Source organism: Xiphias gladius, chromosome 7 (genome assembly GCF_016859285.1).
Source record: "Xiphias gladius isolate SHS-SW01 ecotype Sanya breed wild chromosome 7, ASM1685928v1, whole genome shotgun sequence".
Taxonomy (NCBI): domain Eukaryota; kingdom Metazoa; phylum Chordata; class Actinopteri; order Istiophoriformes; family Xiphiidae; genus Xiphias; species Xiphias gladius.
In genome coordinates, this window is record NC_053406.1 from 9,684,631 (window position 1) to 9,711,205 (window position 26,575).

General features: G+C 40.4%; 1 protein-coding gene across 3 annotated transcripts in view; it reads left to right on the top strand.

Annotated features, from left to right (window-relative positions):
- The window catches only part of kcnab1a (potassium voltage-gated channel, shaker-related subfamily, beta member 1 a), a 105,713-nt gene that overhangs the window by 11,623 nt on the left and 67,515 nt on the right, over window positions 1-26,575 (top strand). Inside the window, exon 1 of one of the 3 annotated variants that reach the window (XM_040130615.1) lies at window positions 19,055-19,091. The exons of 1 other annotated variant lie outside the window; for it this stretch is intronic. In XM_040130615.1, coding sequence (XP_039986549.1) covers window positions 19,057-19,091 — 35 coding nt within the window. In that variant the 5' untranslated portion in view covers window positions 19,055-19,056. Of the gene's footprint in view, window positions 1-19,054; window positions 19,092-23,832; window positions 24,301-26,575 lie in introns of those variants that run through there. One more of the 3 variants, XM_040130614.1, reaches the window with a different exon arrangement.

Sequence of the window (26,575 nt, forward strand, 5' to 3'; positions counted from 1 at the left end):
AAAGTCAGAAATATCAAAAATGTCTTATTTGCCCGACACTTTATTATTCAAGAGTGTGTGTGTGTGTAGGGCGTGGGTGTGTGTTTCCAGTTGTGAAGGAGCATCTGAGTGTGTGTGTTTGTGAGACACTAACCACTGATTCTCACATATGCATGTTCATTGTATCGTTAATGTGCATCTTGACCATATAGGCGGCGTCGACAACTTACTGCTGTTCAGTTCAGAACATATGCATTCAACATTTCCTCGGGGCTAATGTGGCGAATGTTAACGCTAATTATCTAGTCAGGTCCAGATATTGTCGCTATGTGTCACTGAACCATGTTAGAAAAGCAGAGATCAGCCACTTTGTTACAGAAAGAGCTGATTTAAAAAAAAAAAAAAATATATATATATATATATATATCTATATATATATGACTTCAGAAACTGATTTTGAAAGCCAGCCAGCGCACATGTTGGTGCTGAACGCCTCACCGCTGAATGAACATCCGGCACGGGTTCATTCTGGTGTTTCCTCCAGCTCTGTCATTCTTCTTCTTTGCTTTATTGGCTTTCTCAGTGTAGTCTTCTTGCATTTTATTAAAGAGGGTACAGCTGTTACAGTTTGCTAAATATTAAACACCTCCACATTTTGCCATTTTTGAATCATTATAATTTTAGGAAGTCTTCTTCCTCCTGTGGGCGAAACACTTCATTTGTGTCACAAATCAACTCTGTGGGAAGTAATATAGAATAAGCTGCATAGTTTTCTTGCAGTGGTCACAGTTCTCTTTTTGTTAACAAGTTTTTATTGCTCTTTTTGTGTTTGTAAATTGCTGCATTATGCCAGTTGAGATGCAGCTATTAGTTGTGGTTCACTGTTTCCGTACTTTCTGTGATATTATTGTGCTCAAAACATGCTTTGGTTAAATTATACTGGATGCGTCGGGACAGGAAGGCAGTTTCCATGTTTTCATTTGTGAAACTAAATTAATATTAAGCTGAAAAAAATAACTTGTGTTCAATCAACATTTTCTTTTCTAAAATGAAAATCTGGTACATCCCCTTTTAACCTAAATGACACAGTGGTTACAGATGCAGATGCACTCTGCTGATTTCCGATCACACACTACGAATTAAAATGGACGCCAATTCAATCAGCCTAGTGGGGAAATACATTAATCAAAAGCCCATGATATTATTGGATACAGAGCTGTGAATGCTGGGTAAGAGAGTGACAGTGAGGGGGCATTTAGACCTCCCGGGGGCAGAAGGTCATATTATGAAGCATATGCCATGTGCTCATGGGTTCACCAGTGTGTGTGTGTGTGTGTGTGTGTGTGTGTGTGTGTGTGTGTGTGTGTGCGTGTGTGTGTGCAGACAGTCTGGGTGTTTGTAAGTCCATCTGATTAAATGAGATCTGCCTGCTGACAGACGCTAAATAATGCAAAACTAGTTTAACAGTTTTGAATTAGTACTCAGGTACCTTATGAGGGAGGCTGATCTGCAGCTTATTCAGCAACGACTTTAACATCTGTACTCTCTATTACCAGATAGAAAGTAGATATTCTGAGGTGTCTTTGCCAAGACTTCCTTTAATTTAAACTTTAAACTTTTAAATGTCCTTTTGCAGGGGGAAAAATAGCATTTTTTTTAATCAAATCTGTTTAAACTGGTATACTCCTTTGAAAAATCTGCTTTTTTGGTGAAAATCCGTAAAAATTAAAAAATTAAGAAATCAACTGGAATTGGGCGAGAGTACCTGCAAATGTGCTCTAACACATTAAAACCCTTTTGTAAACATGCATGTGATCATTGCGTGCCATAGAAGTAAATATTATTTTGCATTATATAGTTAGCATTAAGTGCCAGTTTTAATAAACTCAATAGTGCATTATTTGCACCGGATGTGAAGATTATCAGCTAAAGTTCATATTTGCTTGTTACAGAGTCACCATCTGGCTGAATATGTGGCTTATTAGGACCGAGGGATTGTGATTTCAAAATCCCTCCACCAGCATGTTTCTCTGGGATTCTTTCTTAGCCTCACATTAACTCAAGGCAGGAAAAGAAAATTAAAATAAATAAGCAAGAGCAATTGGGACTGTTTGTTGACTACAGCCGGTCAAAAGTCTGTCCTCTCTAGACTGGAGCCTTGTGTTCACTAACAGTGTTATGACTCTGATATCTGCCTATGTAAGGAGAAGATATCCAGGCATGCAAGTTAATGTATTATAGTGCCTAACAGACAGGAACAGCAAGAGTTAAGAATTGGTGGGGAGTAAGTGGAGATGAAGGGGTGAAGAGAGGTGACCAAAGCTCACGTACAAATAAAAGAGGGATTTAAAATGAAATAAAGAAAGTAGATAATACTATATATATATATATATATATATATACCACTAAAGGAGGCAAGAGTTGTTCATGCACAGTTACAGGATTATAGTATGTATGTGTCTATCCGTTTTTCTGTGTGTATAATAGTTAGCTTATCTGTGCGTGTGTGTCTGTCAGTCTGTGTTCTTAATCAGAGTCTAATGAAGCTGTGGTTTGTAACACATTTCACACTGGAGAAGCAGTGAGCGAAATTGGGCACTCAACCATTTATTTATAGATCATGCGCTTTCACGTAACTCACACACGCAGTGAGAAACACAGACGTACACTTGCGCAAGCAGATAAATGCGTCAATTGCTCATCCTTTATTCATCTTGGAAAACAAGTGAATATTTAATTTAGGAGCTGGTATCCTCACTAAATACTTAATCGGTCAGACGGTCACATAAATGTGTGTGTTTATGTGTGTTTGTGTGAAGGCTACTTGACATTTTTTTCATGGTGTCTATTTTATTGGTGTGTAATTCATTGCACTGCAGTTTCAGTTGGCAAAATCAAGTGTGTGTTTGTTTTATTGCGTACCTCTTAGCTCCTTCCATCAAGATCTACGTTTCTCTACAGTCTTCATACATACTGAAAGTGCTGGCATCCCTATAAAAAGAAGGTAAACCTGCATTCAAATATAGCAGTGTAAGTACCTGGTTTAGAGCCTTTTCTAATACGAATGTTTCAAAGCTATTAAAAGCCTAGAGGGTGTGTTAGACTTTGATGGGCTTTATACACAAGTTATTAGACTGACCAAGATCCTGTGACACCTTTGGCTTAGAACCAGTCATGTGATAAATTACTTTGGACTGAGAGAAAGAGAGAACCTCAGTTTGTAATTACAACATGGGAACACCAGGGGTTTTATGATACATTGTGTTCAGTTAGGTTACACACTATTAAAGCCAGTGGAGGGAAGTAACTCAGGTCCTGCGCTTAAGTACACTTACTTGAATATTTTCTATTCATGCCACTTTTTTGGTCAGACAATAAAACTGATGGATTCTATTAATCCATTAGTCAGAAAATTAACTGGCAACTATTTTGCTAATTGTTTACGTCATTTTATGGCTCCAGCTTTTCAAATGTGAGTATTTACTGCTTTTCCTTTTAATTAAGCAAAGAATTTATTTTTAATAATTTTGAGGTTTGGACTGTTGGTTGGCCAAAACAATCACTGTTACAATATCACTTTGAGATAACTGTGATGGGAATTTTCTGAATTTTTACAAACCATACAAGTGATTGATTATTCAAGAAAACAATTTGGACATTAAAAATAATGAAAATAATCATTGGTTGCACTCCTATATAAAATATTTTAAAAAACTGCTCCCACTCAACAAACTACAACATTAAAATGCTGCACATTAAACATTAATGCCTGAGTCACAATAATCAAATGATATGATTTACAATAGTATAACAATCACAGGGGCCATTCTTCTGCAGTCAGTACGTTTACTTTTGATACCTTCAGTACATTTTCCTGATTATACTCACATATTTTTACTTAACCCTCCCGTTGTCCTCATATTCTGCACACACACCGTGTCCTCCTGTTGAAACTGTGCCGCCTTCACGATTAAAAAGTCCCGATTACCACATGTAGGGCAGTATGCAAGTGTACAGCCTTCCCAGATATATTTCTTACACCTACAGCACACGCTTCCCTGCTTTGGGCGGGATGCCGAGGAGACCTGTGTCGCGGGTCACAATGACCCGGGGACCGTGGGACGGCTAGGCGACATTTTCAATGCAGAATTTTTTACTCTTCATGTAATATTAGTACTTTTAGTGAAGTAAGGGACCTGAATACTTCCTCCACAGCTGGTCAAAGCGACTGACACCCAGAGGACGTTAGTTATTTCTCTATGGTGGGTGTAACAGCTACCCTGTAACCCTCAGGTTCTCCCCCTCAAACGCAGTAAATTAGCTCTCATTGTTGGCTAAAAGGATTCAACATTTTCCTGCACTTCGCCGTCGCGGGCGTCTCATCCCACTGGTTTAACTTCGCTTCTTCGACGCGACGAAACAGCGCCCCCTCTGGACGGAGGGGGGGGGTGTCAGAGCGTGCTTTACGGGAGCCGGGTGAGGTCCACCTGCTTTGAGTCCCAACTCGTCGGGGGTCGACGCCGTGAGTGGACAAGGGCCTCTCGGCGAAACAAACTGCAGAGAAGCCAACAGCGTTATTCAAATGAGACTGCCGTCCGGGGGAGCTAGCTAGCTTCCCCGGTGAAAGTTACTGCCAGTCAGCAGCGCTGAAGGCCGGAGAGCCCTGAGGGATATATTAAAATAAAAAAAAAAGAAAATAAAAAAAAAATCACGCCGGCGACAAGGGCAGTGGGGAGTGATACGGCGTGGGCAGGGCCGCAGTGGCTCCACGGAGGAAAGCAGGATGGCCTCTTCAAGCGCTGTGAGTCAAACGCACTGTCACCTCTGTGGCTTTGTTTACTGCCGGTGAGATGGCCCACCGTGCCGGGCGGGCTATTGGTTGGCGTTACTTTGGTCACATGTAGGCTACTCTACTGTGCCTGGTCTTTTCTTGGACACTGAAGCTGTGGTGTTATTGTGAGGTCCTCGCCGCAGAGACAGGGTCTGTTGGGGCTTTGAATAAGAAATGCCCCCAGTTTTGCATTTTTAGTGGTCAAGTCACTTATTCACTGTGTGACATTTGTGATTTCTCCAGCTCCAGCTTCTCAAATGTGAATATTTTCTGGTTTCTTTAGTCTTCTATGAAAGTAAGATGATTATCTTTGGATATAACCAGACATCTATAGATGTCTTCTTGTGTTTTTGTGAAAGTGTGGCGGGCAATTTCAACAATTTTCTGACATTTTTAAATGGATTGATGATTGATCCATTGAGAAAATAATCGTCGGATTAATCGATAATGAGAATAATCATTACTTGCAGCCAAAAAAAACAAACAGTTAAAGCTATCGTGTCCATTGTGAAAGTTTGCACACACAATTTCTTAACTTTACTGGCAAATGATGACCTGTCTCACTTGGCTACCTCTCATCTTTTTTCTAAACCATATGACCACTAAAATGAGAGCCTAGTTTCTGGAGTAATATAACTGGCCCCTCTAATAGAATAGCTGGCCCCAGTGTGACCCCCCCCTGCCTTTAAATGGGCCAGGACCACCACCGAAAATAGAGAGCAAGATATTATAGTCCCTGCACAGCTGCTCGTGTGTTTTCAGTTAATCTGCGCGATTAGACCTTTGCTCCGGTTGAAGTTGGGCAGAGCTACGTTGGTAAATCTATGCACTAATATAAACAGGAGCAACATAATTAAGAGGAAAGTGATGCAAATGTCTGTAAGCACCCCCCCCCATCATTGTGGGTGTAAAATCAGTGGTTATCTCAAGTCACAAAACAAAATTCCATATAAATCTGACTTAAATACCCATTACGGTAGTATTTAAGATCTGTAAGGTCTTTTAGTAGAGAAGGATCAATAACTGTAGGTGAGACTCAGGCAGGACTGCCTTAAGTTGGTTACTGCTATGTCAGTCTTACTGATTGAAAATTTTGTGCGCTGCCTGCTCTTTCTCACTTACACACATGTAAACATTTGTTTCATTGTCACCTTAGGGAAATTTGGTTGACTTATTAATTCCTTAGAGGATTACCCTATTTTAACCCCTAACCAAGATATGTCTAACTCTGTTGCCTTAACCGTAGAACTAGAAACTGTTTAATTGCGCATGCTGAATGTATTGGTAGTGAAAACAAATTTGGCACTCCAGTTTTGGCCCTAATTAGTCAATGCTGTTTCCATACAGGTCTAAACAAGTCCGAAACTGGTCCCCGAATGTGACCTACGGCAGTACCCCAACACTCACACACAGGCTCACACACAGGCACACACACACACACACACACACACACACACACACACACACACACACACACACGTACACATCACCAGTTCATTAGTCGGGTGTTGAGTGAGCTAATGCTTGGTCTTGACATGACTCTCATCAATAAATCAACTCGACAGCTTGAAAAATCAGCCTGACTCATACACATGTTGCTGGCTCTCCTGTCTCTGTTGTTTCACGTGCCTCGGCAGTAGCCGGCTCTGTAAATCGATAAAGCATCAAGTGCTCATTTAGGTGAGAGCCATACAGGAGTTGACTAATGCCGGGACGGGCCAAACAGTCACCGTGGATCACCGTGCTCTGCTGACCAGTCTTTGAAACTCTTACAGCTTTAGAAACGGTCACAGCCTTAAAAAAATAAAAATAAAATCTTGAAACCATTTCTGCTTTATTTGATCTGAGGAAGACATAAAATCAGATAGAGATTTGAACATTGGCAAGTAAAAATCACACGATGTTGTCAGAAGATGGTGAGGTATGGGCTTCAGCCTTTTTATTCCCTCTTCTGTGTTTCTTTGCTTTTTAAAAAATGTTTTTAACTTATCATTTACTGGATACAGGCTGTCAAAATAAGGACAAATCACCTTCTGATAAGACGCAAATTAACCAACTCTCTATGTCTTTGTCTCTCCCAGTCTTTGTCTCCCACTACCTGGGGCTTTAGATATCGCTGCCTTGCTGCTCCTCCTTTCTCTTGGTATTTGTCCATTATTGATGAGGATTGATAAGTGGTTATTTACGAGGCAGTGCTCTCTTTTGGTCTGACCGAGGTCGCTTGAGGATACCGCCCCAGTGGAGCTTCATCTTACTCTCCTACACTGCTTCACTTAAAAGGAGCCATTCTGACTTCAACACACATAGACAGACACAGACACAGACACACACACACACACACACACACACACACACACACACACACACACACCCTTTTACTTTATTAAATGAATGTCAAGGTGACTCTGTAGCCGCCCAATTCAGACCACAGCTTAAGTACAACAACTCATAATGATAGTCTATGAGGTCTGAGCACACATTCATGTAACTCAATTAGAAATCCTCACAGGGATTCACTAATAGTAGGAGTATGTGTGTTTGTAACAAGGATGAGACTGAAACATTTTCTGTTCACTCGCTGGAGATCTTTCAAGATAAGAGCAGCAGTTAAATACCTCATTTGTAATGACGATGCCGTACACATGAGGGGAAATAGCGTGGGTGTGTGATTAAGCCCTAAAGGGGAAATGGAGACGCTTATAAAACATGTTCAACAGTTATGTGGTTCATGTGGGTGGATGGCTGAGTGGGGCGGCTACAGAGAGGCAATACCAAAAAGACAGACTTGGGAGACACAGAATGAGATCACAAGAGGAGAGCAAGAGGTTTCCTGTGTTATAGTGCTGGTTGCTGCCGTCCCCACTAGGGGGAGCCGCTGACTTGCTGTCACTGATAATGGACACGAACGCATGGGGCTGCTAGTGTGTTTCTTTGCGTGTATGGGTGTGTGAGGGACAGTAGATTGAGCAGCAGTGAGTGTCTGTAGTTACCTCCACTTTCTTTGGTCATTTTGAGAACCTAAACCACATTTACGCATCCACATACATACAAACTGTAGCACCATATATAACAGATATTGAATTTATCTGTCCACAGATTAGTCATTGTGTAAGTGGTATGGCACTGTTCCCTCATTGCATTTATTGATGAAGTCTGTGCACCCTGATGGAGCTTAGAGTCAGTTGTTCAACAGTTCCTCAGAGATTCTGTGCGTTTGTCAAGAGTAGAGGAAATGTTTGACCAAAGTGAAATATTGCTTTAAGAGGTGCTGCAGTGCTCATGCAGTGCTGGAAACAATAGAAGTGTCACCTACTGTGCACTGCAGAGAGACCTTTCAAACCTCGGATCAAGAGGGGTTAATATAATATCCAACCTACTTCCTTCAGCATATAAACAATTAATTCTCCTTTTTCCTCCCCATCTTTCTCTCTCTCTCACTCTCTCTTCCACTAAACCAATTTTCTCTTAATTTTCAATTTTTTAAAATATATATCTGACTGCTGTTTTCACACTGCTGCTGTGACCTTGCCCAGGTGTATTTCTTTCCTTCATTCCCTCCTTTCTTCTTTCTTTCCATCTTTTCTTCTACACTACCTTGGTCCTGTCATTAGTTGTTTCCCTTGTCCTATGTTTTCGTGCAGTCCCGCCTAAAGCAGACACTCAGTTTTAGTGTTACCATACAGTGCAACATCACCAAGCTGATACACTGACGCAGGCAAAGTTTATACTTCTTCAGATCAGCACTTTTCTTGTCTTTTTCTCAGTGTCTGTGTAAGTGTGTCTTCACAGATTCTAATATACTGTAAAGGAATCGAGCCTGAGTCTTTGCCAGGTTTTGTGTGTGTGTGTGTGTCTGTGTTTCTGTGTGTTTGCGCGCGACTGTGGATGCGTGTTCCTGGGTGCGGTGCTATTTTTTGTGAAAAAAAAAAAACGCTAATACACTGCAGTCTCCTGCAAGGCTGCCTATTTTGAGGGGAAAGGTGAGAATAAAGGGGACAAAGGGTGCGATATGAAAGATTGCCATCATAATAACAATCAAGTGTAGTATAGACCCAACACACATACACACACACACACACACATTCTGTTGACTTTACTGCAGAATTGCTCACCGTTTAAATACTGCAGTCAGCATAGGCAGACACTGTGCCAACGGATACACAGCAATACTCCTTAAAGAAGTGTGTGCAAATACTGTACGAGTAGTTGCGTGAATGCCAACACAGGCGTTTACATAAATGAACAGCCTAAGTTTTATCAAGGACTAAGAAAAGAAAGCACACAACAACTGCCTTCAAATCACTGCATTGCCTTTCAATATGATCTAGAATTGACTAGGTTGTCTTCTGTAAATCGCCCTTGCTCCATGATACGCGTAAAAGCTATTTACCTTGACCTCTCAGGTCATCTAGCCATGGTATTCTTGCTATTTTTGAGGGTCAGTTGAAAATCTGGTCAAACTGCCTTTAGTTTTTATGGTCGTATTTGCTGGAATAGCCTTCCTGAGGACCTTAGATGAGTTTACAGTCTCCTTTTTATAAAGCAGCATCAAAACATTGTGAATGCTAATGGCTTTCTGCTTTTTTTTTTTTTTTAATTCTTTTCTCCAGCGAATAAAACATACTTGGGTTTGTCTTGCCTTTCCTAACATCTATCCCTATGCAGTTTAGTAATATTGGATTTTTTTGTTTGTAATGTTTTTATTGTTAGTTAACTTCCTGCATATTTTCTTTCCTTGCATTATTTAAAATGATTTAATCTCCCCCTGCAGGAACACATACTGATGGAAACAATCTTACCTGTTTAACACAGACACGGTCGATAGATCTTGCTTGGTGAGTTGTGCGTTGCACAGATGATAAATGGCGTGAGAAGTGGGGCAGAAATTCACTGTCAGCACATGCGAGTGATGGGGAATCCCTTGTGCGTACATCATCGCACTCAAGTGCTCACACACACACAGATCAACACACACAAGCACGTTTACGGTTTCTATCTCTCAGTTTCTTGCAGAACATTTATATATTTTGAAAGAGCTTTTACAAAGGTTTGGAATTGTTGTAAAATAGGATGGATTTCAAAAGACCAAGAGGAATTCCCTTGACGTCCTGATTTTCGTGTTACTTTATGGTTGAATGCATAGGTCTTCCTCGAAAAAAGACGACATATGGAAAACTTTTTTATGTGTCATTTAATTCTGTACATATTCCACAGTCTGAACATTACTGATGCCGAAATAATCCCTCAGGAAAGGGCCATTACGAGTTACTTCTTGCTGGGGCAGCAGTTAAAAATCTAACTCGAAACATGCAGTACAGTATGAGATTGATTTTTATGGCATGGAATACAGTTATTCTCACAAGATTTACATAGGACATTTTACAAATGTTTTACAAATGTCCTATGTAAACTCTTTCAACTTTAAAGTAACCTTTAAACTCACCGCCTGTTTTTTTTAAGGCACACACTTCTGACATGGTCTCACTTTGATAATTGACACAGCCACAGTGAAGCAGTTATCACAAGAGCCCGGTGGTTTGGCACGATGTAAGAGCTCTCCTTCATATGACCGCTTCACCTTCCTATTATCTTCAAGAGGTCTCATTTCAACACTTATGGTTTTGCTAATGGTCCTTCTCTAAAAAGTGGGACAAGAGATGAGTTTCAGAATGAGGCCTATCATTTAAAAAGTTCTGCTTAACAAGATACTTAACAACTCTGGTTTAAAAACTTTGCCTGCATAGTGTATAAATGTCACAATGCAAATCTGACAATCAAATAAAATGGCAGTATGTAAATATAGTGCACCAGGTAGCTAGGTAATTAATATGTTATATATGTAATTTGTCCTGCTCTAAAATGTCTAACAGGAGAGTGATTGAGATGTCAATCAAACTCTGTACACACCCACACATTCTTGGGAAGTAGTCTAATCAGCCAAAATAATTGAAATCACTTCCCTGGGTTTTCCACAGAGGCTTCAAAGTCCTTAATTATGTATCTTTTTTATTTACAATATTTTAGTTATCCAAAAATGATCAAAATCCAATTCAATTTTGTGACAAACAAAAGAAACAAAGCCAGCACCACCTACACCTACACCACCAACAGCCAACTCACTACTTTCTGTCATGTGAAATGTGTTCATGTAGGGGACAGTGATGTAAATGCTAAGCAAAAGTATGAAACAAATTTTTACTGACCCAGCCAGTAATCATCAAATAATGAGAGCATGAAATTGAAGCAGAGGGAGATGCACATTAGACTAGACACAGGTGTTTGATTTTATCCAACTAACAAAATGATGAACTCATAAGTTAGTAGATGTAGCACATGGAAACTATCTCTCACTCTCTGTTTGTCTCTTGAGCACTTTGTCTCTCTCCCTCCCTCCCACAGACACTAAAACGCTCACGTAAGCGCACATGTACATGATTGCACATGCAAATGATTCACGCCGGCACAAACACATACAGACTCGCCATCTGTTTAATTCTCTAAAAAAAAATTTCTTATCTGGAACTCAGAGCAACACCGAACATTGAGTAAGTTGCATGAGGAATAACTTCTATGTTTCTGTTTCACTTAAGCTTTGGCTTTAAAGATTTGAGCTCTTCTTTCTATGGGGCTCTGTGCTGCAATTTACTCTACATGTACCTGCTCAGCCAATCAGGACCAGTCTTTTTCCAGGGGTTTATATAGCGCCAACCCACTATGCACTATGCACCAACTGAGTGACAGAGCAGTATGACTCATAGCAGCCCAGGCTCCCCAGGAGTTATGTCATATTGCCAAATACTGCAGTGCACAATTTATATCTAAATCCAATCATTAATTCCAATTACTGGTATTCAATGGCTCTTTTCGTTGTTTGTACCTAAGACTTGATCTGGGGACCCAGGTCAGAACAGGACCAAATTATATTTTTTTTGTTTAGTAGTCTCTTGGTAGGGCTTTGTTCTCTTGCTGCAGGTATCGAGGCTGTGTGTCAACTTTTTCTCATACCGAGGAAATCCAATTATGAAATGCCGAACATAATCAACGCCAGAGAAAAGGTGTTTTTATGGGCAAGAAGCCAGTTTTATTTTGTCTCTGTGTGGGTTTGTCCGGGACAACCACTTTTTTGATTGGGTTTAATTGTCCTTGGATCTCTTAGGGAATTTATTTATGCATGTCAGGTTTTAGCAGATATTCTATGGTTCAATTTCAGATTGGGTCCAATCGGTTTATCTGACAACTTTAGTTACAAGTTACTTTGCAAATTCAAGTTAATAAAACAAAATGCAATCGACAAGTAAATGATGATGTATTAATGTAGATTAAGATAAAACTTTATGGACCCTTGATGGGAAGTTGACAGGCTACCCAGCAATATACAAAGCCAGTAAAATTAGCCCCACGTTTACCAGCTGTAACATTAAATTGATGTACATACAGTTGCCATGTACAGATATTGTAGGAGTAATTGATTAAGAAAAACAACAGCGTTGACATGGAACATCTTTCAGGGGTTTCAGTACCTTTTTATAATACATATAGAAATAGAACAGTGTACTGTAACCCTACTTACATGTCCTGAGGGGAAAGGTCATGAGGCATTTAGAGCCCATTTGAAGGCTCCACCTGTGTTCTTAGAGCCAGGGCTACTGTGCTCTGACCTTTTGCTGTGTGTGTGTGTGTGTGTGTGTGTGTGTGTGTGTGTGTGTGTGTGTGTGTGTGTGTGTGTGTGTGTGTGTGTGTGTGTGTGTGTGTGTGTGAGTGAGAGTGCTCACATATACTAAAACGAGCTAAGGAAATATGGTATGTTAGACAAGTGGGTTTTTTTTAAAGCCATCTCTGCGTGGATGCTGCTTTATTTTGTCACAGTTTGACTTGGTTTTCTGATTGTTGAGAAAAATCGTACAATGTGACTCCACTTAAAGTAAAAGTGGAAGTAGTGGCACTGACTGTTAAAGATGCTTAATATCTAAAAATTATTTATTAAACTAAGCCTCTTTTCCTGTTGCAGTTAACTTCTTTTTCTGTCTTGTTCCACAATATTGTACTTGTCTATAAAACATCACCATTGAAGATGTAATGTAGTCATAGCACAGCAGATCAAAGCATCTCTAATATCCTGTTTCATGACGCTACTTATTGTATACACTTTCTTCTCCAAGGTAACCAGTATACAGGTATCCTTTTGTTCCTCCAGATGCTGCCTGGTTGCCATCTGGCATCTTTATTCTTGCCTGGTGTTTTTTTTATTGCTGCTTTTTCCCACACATAATGCCTCCATATTGTTTCCATAGCAGTGCTATTACTGAGATGATGTTTTTCGTTGTTATCACTCTTGAATATCAAGTGTCCATTCCTGGAGACACTCTAGCAGTCAGGAACGCTGCTGTCTGCAACAAATAGCTAATTGTGGTGCAGGTAGCGTAGGAGTTGGTGCTTATTACATCGTGCAGATTGTAGCACAAACTCATTATGTCATGCATTCCGTTACAATAGACCAAAGTTTGTTAAAAAGTTGTGCCTTACAATTTTGTTCTCAGAAATTCTCCTGTAAATGCGTCGTACAGAGTTTAAGTCACTGTCATTTTAGGATGTAACATTTTGATTGACATTCTTTCAAAGATTTAAGATATTATGGAACTAGGACTGGTGGCTTTTCCTGTATCTTAATTGTAAACACTTTTCTGTGCTGTCTTCTAAATAGCTCCCTTGGAACACACTCATATTTACAGCAGTGACCCTGGATGGATACAACAGTGACCTGACCGGCAGTGGGACGAGTGCAGTATTAACCTACAAACACGCACACGCGCACACACAGAGGAGGAGAGATTCAACACACAGTACCAACACAGCACTGCTGAAGCTCCCCTGAAGAAGTGTGAGAGCACAGTGCCTTGCTCGCAGGCACTGTGAGGTCCTTTGTTGCTTGTGCACGCAAAACATGTCAGTCCAGACATGTGGTGCTAACAGCTCACAAGGCTCTATGCGCACACATTACATTGGTGACCAAGCTGGTGTTTTTTAAACAAGACTAAGTCAAGTATAGTCTAGTATATGGCTGGATCTGTTTGTTTCCCTCCTACTCTCTGTGCTCACAATATACATTATAATCAAGCTGAATTCCCTATAAAGTTTTTCTCATTTACGTGTTTTTCTGTTTCCTTTGTCAGACAACGGAAAAGTATGAAGTAGTGACTGAAACCCAGCCCATTAAGACTACATGTTAACCAGAAGTCACTTCCATGCCATTTCCAAGCTGCTGCTCTGCATTGCTAAAATCCTGAATTTTTTATTTAAAAAAAAAAAAGTTTTATTTATTTATTTTTTTTAACCACAGCGTTGTCTGACAAAATCACCATACACATAAGTTAAAGAAAATGGCTGTGGTGTGATTTCGACTATATTTACTTGTAAAATGCTCAGTCAGAGAGAAAGTTACAAGCTCATTCAAATCTATGTCAGCTGCCTTGCGGTCAGTTGAATGAGACGCATAGAGAGGTGTGCCTGCGGAGGGAAAACCCAGCCACGCGTCCGCGGGGCAATACTGGAGACTCTCTTCTAGGGAAAGTACATAAGGTTTGTCCAAAAAGTTGCTAGATTTGTCGCCAGGTCCTTTTGTGTAGAAAAGTCGTGTGAGGGGTGTGAAAGGTCACTCTCTCAATCGTTCAATTAGTCAGTCAGTCACGGATATTTGCGTTTATAGGGCTGGCCATGTCCAGCCAAAAGTAATAGTAGGCAAGAGTAAGGCTTTAAACAATTTGTTCTAAATCGATACTTAGTAAGTCTAAGTGTGCATGAAGCGCTGCTAAGGTGGTGCCATCTGTGTATAGTTTCATGACATTATTTGTCAGTTGACACTGCAGCCGCGGTATGCTATTTTTGATTTTGATTTGATTGTTGATGCAACTAAGTTTCCATTGCATGGGTATGCAGTTGCATGGCAGGGCATACAATTTGCACTGTGCCTGCTACAAGTGCACTTCTAGTAATTAATTTTACTCTGGAACCAGGCATGCTGAAGTTTTTAATTAAAATAAATATCATTAATTATAGCATGAAATGTAATGATGTCTAGAGACCCACAGTATTTAGACATCTAAATAGCTGAGTTTCAACATGTGCTGTGGTTTCTACTATAACTTATCCTGTAGTGTATTGCAATTGGGTTTATTACCTTTTGACTACAAGTCTACTGTAAGACTGCATTCAGCACAGAGAGGGGAGGTGACTGGTTGTGGTAGTGATAAATAGAAGCTCGTGACACTTTGGCCCTTCTTATCTTCACCAGCTGTCTCAAGTCTAAATAACTAGCTGTAATCTAAACCTCCTCTGAGAACAATGACAGCCACTAAATGGATACACTCAGGATTATGACCCAGTGGTGACCTGCCTCTATGTTTGTGAGGGTGTGGGTGTGGTTGTGAGAGGGTGATATAGAGAGTAAAGACAGGCGATTACATTATTAAGCTGTCTGATGATATTTTTTTCAAGTTTCACTTTAATGTTAAATTCCTAACAGAACTAAATACACTCCCCAAATAAAACACGGAGATCCTCTATATCATTGGATAGTTTAGTTTCTGACAGGAGGAGGGAGGTATAGCTGTGTTTCTATCCGCATAAAGTGCTCTTTATTCTCTGTGTTGTTTTGGCATGTTTATGCATTTGGCACAGTTTTAGAAGGCTTATTTTTACCAGAGAACTACGAAAAAATAATCATAGTTATAAGCTCAACTAAAAGGGGGAATCTTTATTTGGACAGCAATTAAATAAAGTCATGTACTGGAGTAATTAATCAGCACTCTGTTACATAAGCTCCTCTTGGTCAGGAGGAGATGTCGTTTTATTTTCAGGGGAAATGTTGATACTGTGAGTGGAGGTGGCAGCTGCAGAGGGTCTGGCAGCTTTCCACTGTGACACCCCTAAGTGTTCAGCCACTGGAGGATGGAAACTCTGGCTTTTATGCAAAGCTGAGTGGGGGGTGTTGTGGAGAATTGTTCTTCGCTCACTAGCCACTGCTGAAGAGTGAACCAGCCCAGTTTATCCACCTTCACATTCGGAACATAGAGTCAACACGGCATTATGTGATGCGGATTCACAACATACAGGACATGTAAGTTGCGTGAGGCAAAGGCCTTTAAATGCAGTCACGATAACTACCTACTGGCCTTTATTTTTCCACAGGGAATTATTTTACCTCGTGGTGGCCCATACAATAAAAAGGTTTCAATATTAGCAAAAAAGGATTTAAGGTGAATATAATGCAATTATAAAGCTCATTGGTTGGTCGTGATTGACAATCACATTACAATCCATCTTAAGCTTCCTCTCACAGCTCACAGCTCTGCCATTGTGAGGTGATTGATGAGGGAGTGAGTGATTCTCAATCGAGACCCAGCACATACGAATCTGTATGGTGTGGTCCATGATTGACGTGACCTTTAAAGCCAAGACTCATCACTGTAATATGCTTATGGATGTAGTATCCTTGACCCACGATCCACCCCGCTTCAACGTGTAAACCAGTTAAATGATACACACGACCCAGGAATAAATCCCCAGGAGAAAAGTATGACATTCAGTCGGTATCAGCGAGCGTGTGCACACGCATTTCGAGCTTATTACCCAGGATGCCCTGCTAATAGTAAATAATTGCAGAGGGAATAAAATCATGCTCCATTCCTGGTGACACATACGAGCTCTCAACAAGATTATATGATGCCACAGTACCGTTATATAGCAATATGCTGATGCTTGTAGTATAAATTTGCCTAATTCACATTTTAATGTAGTTTCCATGATTATATTGTAATTCTGCGGAATAATTGATGTATAACAGAATATTATGCAGCATATTATGTATAATAATATCTAATAAAAAAGATATGAGGAGGCATACAGAATAACTGCATAACTTTACAGAAATAGACCTTAATCTTGATGTGAGATATGTTCTGCATGTCTGAAAGAGATTCTCCCGGTAACCAAATGTTACCTCTACAGAAACGTAAGGGTGACAGGGTATTTACTGAGACTCCTGAAATATATAACAGGATCACATATAGAATGTATCGTATCGTGTTTATTGTATGAAATATAAATCATGAAAAGTAATAAAGACACTGCAGAAACTGGGGTGAAATTGAAATTTTAATGGATATGATTGACTAAGGAAGCATTCAGACTCTCCCTCTTTCTTTGTCATTCTGCCCTCTGACCTGTGGTCTCAGTCTTTTTTGTGTGTGTGTGTGTATGTGTGTCTGTGTGTGTTACTGAAAATGCCGGCTATTGTTCTTTTGCTCTGCTCAATGCCTTAATATTGTGAGGTTTTCTCTGTAGACATGTCTTAAGCCACTTCAATTACATAACGGTGTTTTTAAAATGTTGTTTAATTCCTTTAAAAAATATTCTTCAGCAATCAGTATTCTAATCATTATTCGGTGATTTGTAACATTTTTGGAAGGTACAATGAAATGATGCAGAAAGCCTGCCAATAGGGGCGTCAAATCAGAAAACTCTTCTGTTTGTCTTTCTAGAGAGCATGGACAAACTTCATATTTTGTTGTTCAATTAGGAGGACTTGTTGCCACTAATGTGATATATCTCTCCTCTGTTTGGTTTCTGTTGTGTCTTTTATCCGACAAGCCTTGCAAATATGAAGCCACAGCAAGGTGACTGTGCCCACTACAGCAGTGGTCCTCAACCTTTTTAACTTTTTAGCGTAGTGTTTTGCTGTTTCATATACAAATAGAAAACCTCACCGCTACATTTAGGGAATGTGAAGTCAACTAATCTCCTCGCTTGGGGCTTTTTTCAACCTATTATTTTTTGGGAATGTTATGGAAAAAACAACTTCCAACCTACCTGACTCTCTAAGGGGGTGACACTCTGAAACTTTAAAGATTAAAGGGAGTTCTTGAACAGTTAGGGGAAAACAACCCAAACCCCAATACCAGCCATATTGTTAAACTTTTCCTCCAACGTTGCACATAAAGTGCATTCTACTCTTGTTTTGCTTACCATACAGTTCTGGTACAAATATGAGGTCACAAACAAGTCAGATTGGTTTTACAACAGTGTCATATCTCACTGATAACCACCCCTCTACAGCTGCCACCAATGGTTCAGTCCATGGCAGTGGGGACAGCTAAGTCCTATGGGCAGGAAATGAGGAGCTTATAGTCATGAGGAGGGCTGACATCCCTGATACTGCCCTATCAACTTACGTCATGATGCCCCGAGCAGAGCCGCAAACAAGGGCATCATACAGTATGTACTGTACTGAGTGTGTGTATGTTGTGACCTACACAGAAAACACTAGTTTGGTCACAGTCAGTTAAATGCCACTTATACATTTCCTGCGTAATAATGTTGTAAAACCAAGCTTACCTCTGTAACAATCAAATTCATATTTAATTAATTTAAAGAAACAGTGTGTGCTACGTACCCCTAGCTCAGTAGGAAAAACCTAGCTGTCTGCAGTGGGAACATCATGTGTATCATAGAAATGATACTCGCACCAGTGTTCGGTCAGGTAGCATTGACCTGAGGAAGGCTTGACAGGTGGGTGGTGATGCACAATACATCACTCTACAAAATCTTTAAGACAAACGTGTACACACGTACAAATACACAGTACATACAGACATACTGTACATAGTGTGGGGCATCTCATGGGCATTTCAATATGTCGTCTGTGGGCTTTTTTACACAGCTCATGACCCAGCATGAAGCAGAAAAGCACACACACACACACACACACAGGTGCAAAAGTAGGACACAATCACTACTTTACACTCAGAGTTATGAGTGTCTTATCACTTGCTGCTTACGGGGAGGCTGCTGGGAAAACAAAAACAAAAAAGAAATGATAAAAAAAAATTGGTTTCAAAATAAGCCTTAAAATATGTGCAACCTGATTTATAGATCACAGAAATAAGGGTGTATTTTAAACCCACAAGACTGAAGTTCTGGGGCACAGCTGGAACGACTCTGAGAGGCTGACTGCTGCATCAGTTTGAGTTTAATTCAGCTGGAAGAGCAGAGCCAGAGATCCCAGGCTATAATGGTAATGAGTCACTTTATTGGTATATAGTTGTGGTCTGTCACAAATTATGTGTTGCCTTTCTATCCCTGAAGAGCGCAAACGCACATGCACGCTCGCTTGCATGCACGCACACGCACACACACACACACACACACACACACGACTTCTTGTCATTAATCTGTAAATTGGACCCTTTCAGATGTCGTGGTGCAGATTTGAGGGAACAGAACAGCAGTAAGTGACCTTTAAATGTTGACTAATGATCTACTATGACTTCTTCACCACCTCTATTACTGGTAGGAGTGCATGACTCATTTCCACCCATTTTGCATGTTTCTTGACACGGTGCTGAGCTGTATGAGTTACAGGATATAATCTCTACATGTGTATGTGTAATTATAAATTAAGGACACATAATTGCAGCAAAAAAATGTATTAATTGTTACTTCACAAACATGGCTGGAAATCCCCAACATCCAAAGGAGACAGGAAAGCAGTGGCCAGAATTCACTGGTTATATAGGCACAATCAAGAGAAATACATTGATCTAAGAACACATTTTGAAAGACATTAAAAAAAAATACCATGATCATGCTTTTTATGTATTATATGTACAAAAAATGTTCAGTTGCTTGACATTTTGTTGCACACGATAAGACCACTGCAGTCAGAAAAGTTTTCGTTTTTTTTTTTTAGTTGCTGTAGAGCCTAAGGAAAACAGCCCATCCTGTACATTGAATAGCTACTGCAGAATACAAGCAAGCAAGAGGACTTTCAGTACACAATGCTCAGCAGTGAAGAAAAAACCAGTCATAGACATTAATATTCTCCTCACCAAATACAGTAGCTCCCTGAGCTCACCTTTGCTTCTCTTCTCTGAGCTGCAGAGTAGCTGTAAAACCTCTAATAAAACATGAATGCTTGTATTGATTGCAGCTGAATTGTAGGCTGCTTTACTTGGCAACACAGCAATAAATGCTTGGTGTAAAAAAAAAAAAAAAATAACACCACAGTATGTGTCCATATGCAGCATGCTCACACTTGGGAGAGCATTTCTCCTGTCATATATTTGAAATATTGATTTTAGACTCTTACGCACCGTGTCTGTCGCATGTTTTTCAATCATAACTTCAACTGTAAATATATAAGAAAATACGAATAAAAAAAGGAAAGAAAAACTTCAGGATTCCACAAGAAGAAAAACCTTTAAACGTAGCCACACTCAGGTATCTGAACTTCTATCATTTGACTCAAACTAAGTTTTTGTTTTCACATTTTAAAATTAGTCTTCTCCTTCGCTAGTATTATAGTGAAAAGGAGTGTCTGGTTTAATTCTGGCATTCAGATTTTCTCACTCAGTTCAATGACCCTGCAGTACTAGTTCACTTCAATAACTAGTGGTTTACAGCTGCGCAAAACCGCCCATACAAGGCCACTTAGTTTGATATGGGCAGTTTAGGTCACAGGATTGAATCACTGTTTGAATATCAAATTAGTCAATGTACGTCAGTGAAACAAATATGATGATGTTTATTTCAGATGGCTGATAGCATATATTGTAGATCAGCACACACACACACACACGCACACACACACACACCTGCAAGAAACGTGACATTTTTTTCCTGCAGTAACAAATATTTCATCCAGCAGCTTTGGTGTTTTGACAGTGACGGATGGAGACTGATGTGTAGCACAATGCCTCCTCCATACACGTATTTTTGTTACCTCTAGGTCTTTATATGGTATGTAGGTTGAACAAACTCCAGGACAACAGTCCTTGCAAACACAGTCCCTTTTCACGCAGCACTTTTCTGCTCCTAATTAGAGGAAAGAGGATTTAAACTAGCTCCAATTCCATGTGTGGTTGGGAATCTGCCGTTCCCCCGAGGAGTGGGATGGGATCGATCTGGTATGAGCTGCTGAAGAACTGCTTTTCCATTAGGTGTGAGCTTGATCTGAGGCTGTGTAATTCTTCTCAGTAAGGTGGGGGAGATGGGACAGGTGAGGTGGATGTAATATGAGGAGTTAATTTTCAAAGTACTGAAATGGGTTTAGAAAAAAAAAGGGCCATCTGACCCCTTATCTATGCAGACATGATACACAATAAACAATACTCAATAAATATTACACTGCATACAATCAGATATAGATTTTTTTTATTTCACTGTTTACAAATGTATTCTCAGAAAAGATAAAGTGGTTTGAAGATGGGGGTTCTAGATGAGCTGATTAAAATGGCTGATTGAAGGATTAAACAATCAACGTGCTGTTGAAATCAATGAAATACAGCAATTTATAACAATGGACTATATCCAGATCAGTGACAGTGAGGTATAACCAGACTCTTATTGAGAAATTCAAAAGTCCCATGTAGACAAGGTCAGTTTAGCAGGAGGAGCTCCTGTAATGGGGTTAGTAGCATGAATGAATTTATCATGTCATGGTCATAGACATAAACATATAGCCATTTCTTTTACCTGCAACGGTTATTTAAAAAAAATTCACCAAAGTCATTAGAATATACTTCATGGCAATCCATCCTATAGCTGTTGAGATATTTCAGTCTGGATCAAGGTGGAGGACCGACTAGACTGCTGATTGTGTGGCTAAAAAAGAGTCTTCATCTGTGTATATAATGTATACAGTCCTCAAATTAAGTTATTGTATAAAATATTGCTTTGGTATTTGTACTGAAATCTATTGTATGTGCCCCTTAAAACAACACCCAGACCTACTGGTGGGCAGTGGTGGTACATCTGTCCTGTCGTCTCCAGAAAACTAACCTAACGAACAGCGCATGTGGCTCACAGTAAGCTGACTGTGTGAAGTGCTGAAGAGATCATATAATCTTTAAATGTGGCAGTACGCTGTACACTTTAATCCTTATCGTTGGCCCTGTGCCTCTCTCCTCCAGTTGAGTTGCTAACTTTGAAAGAAGAACTGGACTGATAACACGGGTTTAGCATGACATTTCCCTGGCATTTACAACCACTTCCTCTTGCTTGTATATTGTTGTTGGTTCAGCTTTTTTAAAATTTATTTATTTATTTATTATCAGATGTTACAGTAAAAGCATCTGGTATAACAGAGAGAGCAACACAAACCAACCAAACCAATATGCATCTATATATCTATAATATATCTATATTTAGTTGAGTCCAGATAATAATATGGTCCTTCCATTCTGTCCAAACACTTGGATGTATTATCATTGCAGTGCTGACATTTACACCACGTGTACACACACACACACACACACACACACACACACACACACACACACACACACACAAACAAACACACACAGACACACAGACAAAGAAGAAGACAGTTGAGGGGCCCTGCCGCAAAATGCTCCATTTACCTCAACCTGACACCCCTTATAGAATTTACTGGAGAGCACACAACATAAACATTACAGACAAACACACACACACACAAATGCGTGCACACACAGTTATTCACACGTGGGCACACACTTGGATGTGCTGGAATCAAACACACACACAGACGCAATAATTCCCTCTCTTCTCAGCTCTGTTACTTCTCAGCCTGCTGTTTTTAGTCATTTTCTTTCTCATGATTCCAATCGCTGCACACATCCCCCATCTCGTCCATCCATCCTCCTCTCGTTCGCTTTGATTTGTAGCTGCCTACGGGGGTTGTATGTACAGTGTGTGAGGGGATTTGGGGAAAAATGATACATTACATTATGTCAGCAAATATATGTCTGACTTTCACATACTGTTGCTTTTGCGTCATTTTTGTATGCATGTACATATGCAGAAAAAGCACAAAGCAAGAATTTGTCTTACCGCCATAAGGTGGCACAGTAATAGCGGCAGGAGTTATATTGCTACTACAGAGCGGCCCAGAGCCAACTAATACTTGTGACTTGTGTAGAATAACTACTGGTCCAGAAAATATAGAAGACTGAAAAAGTAGAAAAAGGAATACAATGGAAAGAATATTGTTTAGATTGCAGAGGGACTAAAGGGCAAAAGCTTTGCTGCATGGAGATTAATGGTGGAGGAGGCGAGGAAGGAACCTTCAAAGATAGGTGACAGGTGAGAAAACAGAGTGAGAGGGTGAGTGAGAGAGGTAAAATGGGAGCTAACGAGAGAGAGAGAGAGGACGCAAAGCTATGTGTTGCACCACATGCCTCTCATTTCCCTGAGGGTGCACTGTTGGCGAAGGAGCTGCCCTGCTGAGAAAAAACAGAACTACAGGAAGAAGGAAAGACGAGCAGAGCATCCAAATATCGGATAGAGAACAAATATCAGAGAGAGAAGGGGAGAGGGGAGATAGAGGGGGAAACTGGGGCACAAGCACATTAGTGACACGCATTAACATCGGCAGGCGGGACCAAGAGAGGAGGGTGGAGAAGAAGAGCGCGGAGAGGAGAAGAACAAGTGACAGGACAAGAAAAAGTGCTGATGACAGACGTGCGATGGTGCACCCTGCCAGGACCTGAGAGTGACTCCCGGCTTTCCCTTGTTTCCTCTCTCCTCTCTGCCCCTCTGTCTCCTTATCTGTTCTCTGACCCTGTCTCCTCCTCCTTCACCCTCCCCTCCCCTCCCTCGCATGCTATCGCCCTCTCTCTCTTCCCACAGTCAGACCAGGGAGAGCGCAGCGCCTGGGTCGCATCTCCGTGTCTCTCTCTCTCTCTGTCTGTTTCGTTCCTCTGCCGTCCCTCCGCACTCTCTCCACCTCCTCTGATTGTCATTCTGCAGCTGAAACCCTGTTAGAGAATTCCACGAGCTCGGCATCAGGGGCAGGACAAAGGAGAAGGGAAGACCAGTGGGGGGAATAAATTGGGGATCCCTCCAAGAACTGAGGAGCCTTTGTTCTCTCCGGGCTTTTGATAATTGTCCTGTTATGCTGCTTCTCTTCTACAAGAAAAGACTGAAAATGGAAGACTTGATGTAAGAACAACAAAACAGAGAAAAAGCCCTTGCACCTTTTTTTTGCTTCATAGAACAAAGTGATGCACTGAAGTGAGGAACTCAAGGCTTGATCCCTTTCCAAGCAAAGAAAAAAGAACTTCAAAAGAAACAAGAGCGCCCGAACACAGACTTTGACTAAAAGAGGACGAGACGCTGAATCAAGATATTAAAAAAAAACGCTCTTTGAGACTTCGGGCTTCCCTTCCACTCTGTTTTGACTCCCTCTGTCCCATCTGTACTTCTGCTCTGTTTGTCGGGCTCTTCTCCCTCGCCTGAAGCTCAGCCATGCAGGTGTCCATCGCCTGTACGGACCATAACCTGAAGAGGGGCAATGGGGACCACAGCAAGCAGAGCGCCACCAGCCCCAACGTGGTGAACCAAGCCAGGGCCAAGTTCCGCACCGTGGCCATCATCGCTCGCAGCTTCGGCTCCTTCACCCCACGCCACATCTCACTCAAGGAGTCAACGGGGAAACACACGGGCATGAAGTACAGGTGTGTGTGTCAGAGTTAAGAGAGTGTGCGCGTGTGCGTGTGTGTGTGTACTGTGCTGGGTTTATTGATTGAAGGGAGAAAATTCTTGAAAAGCAAGCTGTTGTTTTGTTTGCTTGTCTGTTGGGTGTCATTCCTCCACATGTTTGTCTGTTTCTGTCTATATTTCTTTTCTCATCCACTCCATCTCAGCTGCTACATCTTCATCATTCTTTTATTATATTGCTCAATTTTTCATTAGAATTTGAGTTGTCCACACATTGAGAGTTAATTCCCCTTGTTGTGCTATTCTTTTACACCTTTCAGGGTTAAAATCTAGAAAAGATAGTAAGACAAATGGTATATAACATATTCCAAGCAAGTGCGTTGTACCTAAAGACCCTTATTTGGATTGCTTGGTGATAATTCAATATTTTTCATGCATGTTGCATGTTTTATCAAATTTCACTGGAATTCTATCATGATGATAAATTAGTCATTTAATCTTTTTAAAAGTTTTGTCTAATGCAAGTTAATTCCATTAAACATTTATTTAATTATTTAAATCTGAGATCAGATTTTGAAAACATCTGCGATATCATGATAATTCATGATTAAATATTCATATTAATGTCTTAACACTGATTTCAACCATGTTGTTGTTGTTACTTTTTTAACCCCACTTGTGGAATTTGTTACCTAGTGCTTTAAAGAATCGTTTTAAGTAAATAAGAAAACAGCTTTAAATCCTGTTGATAACCTATTGGCTCACTGAGAGACACAACCCCCACCCCTCGAAATTCCCTCTCATATGCCTTTTGTTGCTGTCATTTTGTGGCTTTTCATTCAGCCATTCTTGCCAGCTCCATCTGAAGCACCTTTCGCCAAGCGCGCACGACGTTTTCACTGAGCTCGCATTACACATTTCAAATTTGATCCTCAGTCTCCACATTTACACAGAAGCTGCTCATTCAAACTGGAGGTTACAAGCAAACCTGTCAGGATTTCTGAATAAATGCTGTCTGGTACTTGCTGAGGCTTTACTGACAGTTCCTACAGGCCCTTTGTCTGTTCTGTCTATCACTCTATCTCCTCGCTCCTTCATTTTTTCTCCCCACAGTTCATTTACATTTTTTCAGTTTCTCACGTAGGCTTACTGTCTGTCTGGCACAAACCTTAAACCTCTCTCCCTCTTTTTCTCCCTTCCTCACAAATACTCAAATGTTCAGATTCTGATGCCTCTAAATGATATGAATGGTAGAGGACTCTTTTGCTTCTGCTTCTCTCCCACACACCTTAAACACTTTTTTTTTCTGCCTCTCTCTCTTCTCTCTGCCGCTCTCTGTGGTTTGGTGAGACAGCTCTGCAGTGTGGGCAGAGTGTCTGAGTCGGATTTGACCTCAGCGGTGCTGCTGCTCAGCTGACTTGTGTGTTGGACTCTCATGGCCTCAAGCTGTGATTCTTATGTAAAATATGGTGCCATTACTTCTCTCCAAGCTCTGCAGATCACTGTGAAATCCGGCTGGGGTGTGTGTTCAGAGTGTGTATGAAAAACAAGTTTTGTGTGCGTATATAGAAGAGGTAGCGACAGATTGCAGGCTGAAGTTAGCGATGACTATTCAGCATATATGTAATGTTAATATTCTATTAAATAAGGTTGTTTTTGGACTTTGATGTGCAGTAGCTGTTGCCAAATGAAAGTTCTGCAGACCTCTTGAATAAAATGAGGGTGCTTGTCTTTTTCTGTGCATGGTAAAATAGGTTAATGATGCACAATTGTTTTGCAAGACTTGCAGGGACATACACTATTCATTTGCAGACATTTTTTCTCTCATTTTAGGGGTGATTTTCACATTTTATTGGTTTTTTAACTTGGATAAAAGACCTGGGCCTTGAAACAGTGATTAGCATGATGCCTCTGAAACAACACCTATAGAAGATGTCAGTTAAGCTGTCAGAAACATAACTTAGAGTTATTGATCTGGATTTTTTTTTATTTTATTAATTGTGCTTCACACCTTTTTCTACTCTACTCTATGTGATGTGCTATAAATGGAAATATATGTTCTTGACCAGTAATTGTTTGACAGGGCAGCAGTGAAAGAAGCTGAATATCCACACAATGTAGCATGTGAGGCACCTGAGTGTTATAAGAAAGTGGGTTCTTTTCAATTTTGTGATGTTTTATCAAGCATTATGAATTTTGTCTTGAACACTTTTATAACACCAGTCACAAGAATAATGAAAAACTGTTGTGGACCCCTCCTTAAATTACATATTGTCTAGACTCTGAAGCGGT